The 6,000-nt window shown below is 38.9% G+C and overlaps 1 protein-coding gene across 1 annotated transcript; it reads left to right on the top strand.

The window, feature by feature from the left end:
• Positions 1-2,189: 2,189 nt before the first annotated feature.
• LOC108673567 (lysozyme c-1) lies at positions 2,190-3,692 on the top strand. The gene is made up of 5 exons (XM_018161418.2): positions 2,190-2,243; positions 2,379-2,514; positions 2,672-2,766; positions 3,089-3,152; positions 3,343-3,692. The coding sequence occupies exons 2-5, from the start codon at positions 2,379-2,381 to the stop codon at positions 3,489-3,491; spliced, it is 444 nt and encodes a 147-aa protein (XP_018016907.1). The 5' UTR covers positions 2,190-2,243; the 3' UTR covers positions 3,492-3,692.
• The last annotated feature ends 2,308 nt before the right edge of the window (positions 3,693-6,000 follow it).

The following is a 6,000-nucleotide window of genomic DNA, read 5'->3' as shown; positions in this document are numbered from 1 at the left end:
GTGTTTGATCCTAGGAATAATTTTAAGTGTTTTGATGGGGAATGAAGTTTCGGTGGCGTTATGTCCGTGTTTTGTTCAGAAGTGTCGCTTTTTTCTAGTGCAGGGTGACCGCCTCTCGGGCAAATTTACGGCCGGACTTGCAGCCGATCTCGTGGCCGGTCTCCAAATTCAGTGAACAAGGAATTTCTCCCAAAGTAATTAATGTAGCTCGATGAAACTTGGTACGCGTATTAATTAGGACCTAACGTTGATGTTTAGCTCGTGAAAATTTTTTAAATTTTGCCTTCATTCGGGAGTTATATGGCGATACGTGCGGAAATTCGCAGTGCGCAATTATATATAGTAGTATAGTATCTTCGGCATTGAAGAATAGGCCTGGATAGCCCTATCGCTATCAACTGCACAAGGCATTTATTCCAAAGTACTGAACAGATTTGAATGAAGTTTTGAATATGCAGTCCTAATATCCAACGGTGTTGTTTAGCTCGTGACATTTTTTTAGATTTTGCCTTCGTTCGCGAGTGTTTTTCCATTTCACCCTCATTCGTGATTTAAACAGCAATGCGTGCTTGAATTCACAGTGAACAAGAAATGCCTTTTAAAATACAGAACAGATTGAACGAAACTTTGTGCATAAATAACTAACCTCTCAACGGTGATGTTTAGTTCGTAGCAATTTTTTAGATTTTATTTTTGTTCGCGAGTTATGCGGATATAATGAGGAACGGCCGGCATTTCTGAGGCCGATTTTTAAATTTGCATTGACCATGAGCTGTATACGTATAGCTATATAACTCGCAAACGAAGACAAAATCGAAAAAATTGTCACGAACTAAACATCACCGTTTGGAGGTTAGGTATTCACATTCAAAGTTTTGTTCAAATCTGTTCCGTAGTTTATGAGGAATTTCTTGCCCACTGCGAATTCAAGCACGTATTGTTGTTTAAATTACGAATGAGGGTGAAACGGGAAAAAATTGTAAACGAAGGCATAATTGAAAAAATAAGGAGCTAAGCAACACCGTTGGATAGTTAAGATTGCATATTCAAAATTTCGTTCAAATCTGTTCAGTACTTTGGAGTTTGGAAGAAATGTATTGTTCACTGCGAATTTCGGCACGTGTCGACATATAATTCACAAATGAAGGCGATATTGAAAAAATTTCACGAGCTAGACATCACCGTTAGGTCCTAATGGACACGTGCACCAAGTTTCTTCGAGCTAAGTTCATTACTTTGGATTTGGAAGATATTCCTAGTTCACTGAATTTGAAAATTGGCCGCAAGAATCAAGTTCGGCCGTAAATTTGTCAGAGATGTGGTCAGGTTGAGTGTCCTGTGATAGTGCTGTTGTAAGCGAAAGCCGAGGTAACTCAACAAGAGCTTTATTCAACAAGAACGCAGCATCCTGGAACAAAATAACACTACTATAAAACAGGAAAACGGTAACGTAATAAGAATATATTCATATGTGAAGGTCTTACACATAACGCAACTATTTACAGAATACTTACAAGGAGAACAGTAGTTGTAGGTCTTGAACGTACAAGAGCCGAGTCAATGCTAACAATGGTCACTAGTTCTAGAATCTAGAGCGAAGTAACTTACTAGTAGGAATTATAGTACGTAATACTAGGTACATGTGGGCGCTACAACAGAAATTTCATGACAAGTGCTTGTTTGTATAAGGCCGTTTTTCTCTGAGGAATAATCTGCGTGGACTAATAGATATTTGAATGGGGTTCGCAGTGAAGGTTACGATTGAAGGAATTAATGTGGCCGGAAACTACGATGGTTCTTGGTCGTATATGTGCATTGCGAAACGTTTCTTTGTGGTTATTATTGACCATGCGGAGTTCTTTTGAGAGTTGAAAAGTAGAGCCCAAGTGAGTGCATTTGGTTATAAATGAGTGCTGTTTCTAATCTTATTGCTGAGTGTTGGCATTCTGAATGCAATGATATGCGCTAAACTTCAGGGAGCTTGATTAAAGAACCGGGAATTTTGTCATAAGCAATGATACGACGCCATACCACTGTCCTGCGCCTTGGACTCGTAGAATATACAGTTCAAGTTAATGCGCATTTCGATCTGCCGGAAAGGCAGGATACCTTTCCGGAGAAAGTCCACGGGAAGTGAATGAGATAACCAAAACTGCGCGGAGCGGTTGTCGAAGAGCAGCTACGTTTCATATCGAGAGACAGTAACACTTGCATCGTCCGACAGTGTTTGGGTGCATCTCAAGGTTCGTTTTAACTCATTTTAACTGATATAATTTTAATCTCTGAGCAATAATCCAATTAAATAATTGCACCAAACTTCGTTCATTTGATCATGCATGATCATTAATGTATAATTAAAGAAACATGATACTCTGCAGATGCGTTTCCTCGCTGCCATCCTCCTGGCTGTGGTCAGCCTGAGCCCTCCCAGCTCCGGCAAAGTTTACAGTCAGTGCGAGCTTGCCAAAGAGCTGAAGTGCGTCTACGGATTTGCTGAGAGCAGTCTCGCCGATTGTAAGTATTAAAATTGATGAAAAGTATTAAATCAGTGAGTAAAACAATTAATTTTCTTACAATATCTTCAAATTGGCAGTTGTATCTCATTTTAATCGTTGGGATTTTAATTAGTTGAAGCTAGTTGCAGCAGCAGCTCTCATCTTGTTCGTGGTAGGGGTGTGCTTGGTTCAACATGCGAGTGCCTACAATACCACAGCTCTTACGGTTAACGGGGGGAGGCCTCGCAGCAGAAACTATGGATTATTCCAGGTGAATAAAACTATTTATCCATAGATCCAACAATGTATTTTCAGGAACGTGTAGAATTAGTGAATACGATTTAAAATCAAAACCTGCAACAGCAGTTTTATTAACACAAGCGACTTAATCGCATGTAACATATGTTAACTTAAGACTTAATCGCATGTAACATATTTCCAAAGTTGATTTTAGTTAGTCTACATTATAACTTTGATATACCAGCTTTTAATTTTAATCAGCGTGGTGAGGACGATAAGGACTTACATGGATGAAATCTTTGTACTGGCCCGTTTAAGTATACGTACTGACCTCAATTTCCTACTGCACGCAGATTACCGACTACTACTGGTGCGAATCTGCCATAGGCACCAACGAATGCAACATCGCCTGCTCGCGTGAGTATATTAGTCTACGAGAATTTAAATAGCGAAGACTCACAACTACGTTTTCTCATTCAATTCTTCACACTTCAGCTTTATACTTGTTTGAATTCTTTTGAAGTATACATTTCATTCAAAAACAGATTATTTTCTTATGTCCATGGATTGATTCAAATATTATTGGGAGGTGTTTTCTGGATTTCAGGTCTGGCAGACGACGACATCGCAGACGACGTCGCGTGTGCAAAGGAGATTTTTCGACGTCAACAATTCAGGGCGTGGAGCGGCTGGCGAAGCTATTGTGAGAATAAAAATTTGTCTTCCTACACACGTGGCTGCAACCTCACTTGCTGATCGCCGTGGCCACCCTTGCTGGAGTGGATGAACCTTTTGTCTTGTCAGCGGCTTGACTCTTTTGCCTTGATACTCGATGAAACGTTTTGCCTCGTTAGCGGCTTTACTCTTTTGCCTCAATACTCGATGAAACTTTTTGCCTCGCTAGCGGCTCGATTCTTCTGCCTCAATACTCGATGAAACTTTTTGCCTCGCTAGCGATTCGATTCTTTTGCCTCAATACTCGATGAAACTTTTTGCCTCGTTGGCGGCTTTACAGATGAAACTTTTTGCCTCGTTAGCGGCTTGACTCTTTTGCCTCAATACTCGATGAAACTTTTTGCCTCGCTAGCGACTCGATTCTTTTGCCTCAATACTCGATGAAACTTTTTGCCTCGTTAGCGGCTCAATTCTTTTGCCTCAATACTCGATGAAACTTTTTGCCTCGCTAGCGGCTCGATTCTTCTGCCTCAATACTCGATGAAACTTTTTGCCTCGTAGCGGCTCGAATCTTTTGCCTCGATACTCGATGAAACTTTTTGCCTCGCTAGCGGCTCGATTCTTCTGCCTCAATACTCGGTGAAACTTTTTGCCTCGTTAGCGGCTCGAATCTTTTGCCTCTATACTCGATGAAATTTTTTGCCTCGCTAGCGGCTCGATTTTTTTGCCTTAATACTCGATGAAACGTTTTGCCTCGTTAGCGGCTCGATTCTTTTTCCTCGATACTCGATGGAACTTTTTGTCTCGTTAGCGGCTCGAATCTTTTGTCTAAATACTCGATGGAACTTTTTGTCTCGCTAGCGGCTCGAATCTTTTGTCTCAATACTCGATGAAACTTTTCCCCTCATTAGCGGCTCGATTCTTTTGCCTCGATACTTGATGAAACTTTTTGCCTCGTTAGCGACTCGACTCTTTTGCCTCGATACTCGATGGAACTTTTTGTCTCGTTAGCGGCCCGACTCTTTTGCCTTCGATGAAATTTTTTGCCACACTGGCGACTGAACGCTTTTGCCTCGATGACTAATGAAATTTTTTCTCGAACGCTTGGTGAACCATTTTGCTTGAACGTTGACGCCTGGTTTGCTCTATGCTTTTACGAGAATATTTATTAGAATATCAAATTAGGTGTGTCACTATTGACAGATTGCTGAGGCAATCAAATCTCTTTTTGCGCTCATGCCTAAGACAACAGCTGTGTGTAAAATTGCATCTGACATTTATTTGATTCTTATTATTCAATGGAACCGGTCAGAATGTTATTTAATGCCAAATAACATATTTACTAATTTCTTTTGGTTCGTTGGAAAGTGAAATTAAAATTTGTTTTCGCAGTATGGTGGGATCCCTGATCTTTTCACATTTTAGTAAATAATTAATTTTGATATCTAATTACGGCTTATTTATATACGGCTTATACTGCCCTTTAATTGATTAATAAATTCTTGCGTATTACCGACTGAATAATTGCATCCACCCCAAACTTACGAACTGCACAACTTTGACAATAAAGAAGGAAATCGTACGTTCAGCTGCTTATTTTTTTTGCAAAATTTTTTAAGATTAGATTTTAATTACATGTAGGAACTGCTTCCCAACTACTTATACTTTCAAAAAATTCATCAAGGTTTTTATTCGAATTTCCTACTTCATGTGTTACTTGTTCGAAGTTATGTAGATACTGATACAGAAAAATAATTCTCGAAAGAATTTGATCCACTCGAAAGAATTTGTAATGATCTTAAACATTTTTTATAAAGATATGTAATATCATCGTTTATATGAACACTAGTATTTCTTAGTCGCCTTGGGTATTCGACTATTCACTCTTGACACTCTGAAGTCACAGCGTTCCATAATCCGGAAAAAATCGAAAAGGGTTTTTATTGCATTAGGAATCTATCGTTATGAACTCAATCTCAAACTCATAAAATCACCCCCATTGTCCTCACTATTTATTTGCATAATATATTCGCTCCGACAGCATGAGGTTCCCGATACCTGAAATAAAACGTAAGTAAATACATTCACCATAGGCCATTGAAGATTCAATGAATGATGAATCAATCGAGTAATTTGACCTTAGCTTCGATAATCGGGAAACATAAAGTGTACGCACAGATCATAAAAAGCATCAAAATTCGTTGTTCAAAAGAAAATTGTTTCAATCGCAATGCAACGTAGATTTTGAATCGTAGATTTCAAGGTTTTCTAGAAGTCAATATTTCAGTACCTTTAGTTGAAAAATAGATTGAAGAGGGAGCTTCAATGATATAACGAATGAATAATAAATAATAATTATTATTTTTACTTCAACATTTAGCCCACCAAGCAGTGCTCAATGTTTCCAGTGAATGTATCTATGTTTAATGATTTCCGGTGCTATAGCTGGAAATCATGACAACCAGTAATTAAATTCCATGGATCCATGCCTGTAGGCTTGATAAAGTTTCTTCTTAATCGTGTCTTCGTAACGAGACTTTTGTCTGTATACCAAGAGATGAAGAGGTGAAATGGTACTCTTTTGCGAGTA

This window comes from Hyalella azteca, unplaced genomic scaffold, assembly GCF_000764305.2.
Source record: "Hyalella azteca isolate HAZT.00-mixed unplaced genomic scaffold, Hazt_2.0.2 contig1740, whole genome shotgun sequence".
NCBI classification, from domain to species: domain Eukaryota; kingdom Metazoa; phylum Arthropoda; class Malacostraca; order Amphipoda; family Hyalellidae; genus Hyalella; species Hyalella azteca.
Note: the sequence above shows the minus strand (reverse complement) of the source record. Positions and strands in the feature narration are given on the sequence as shown.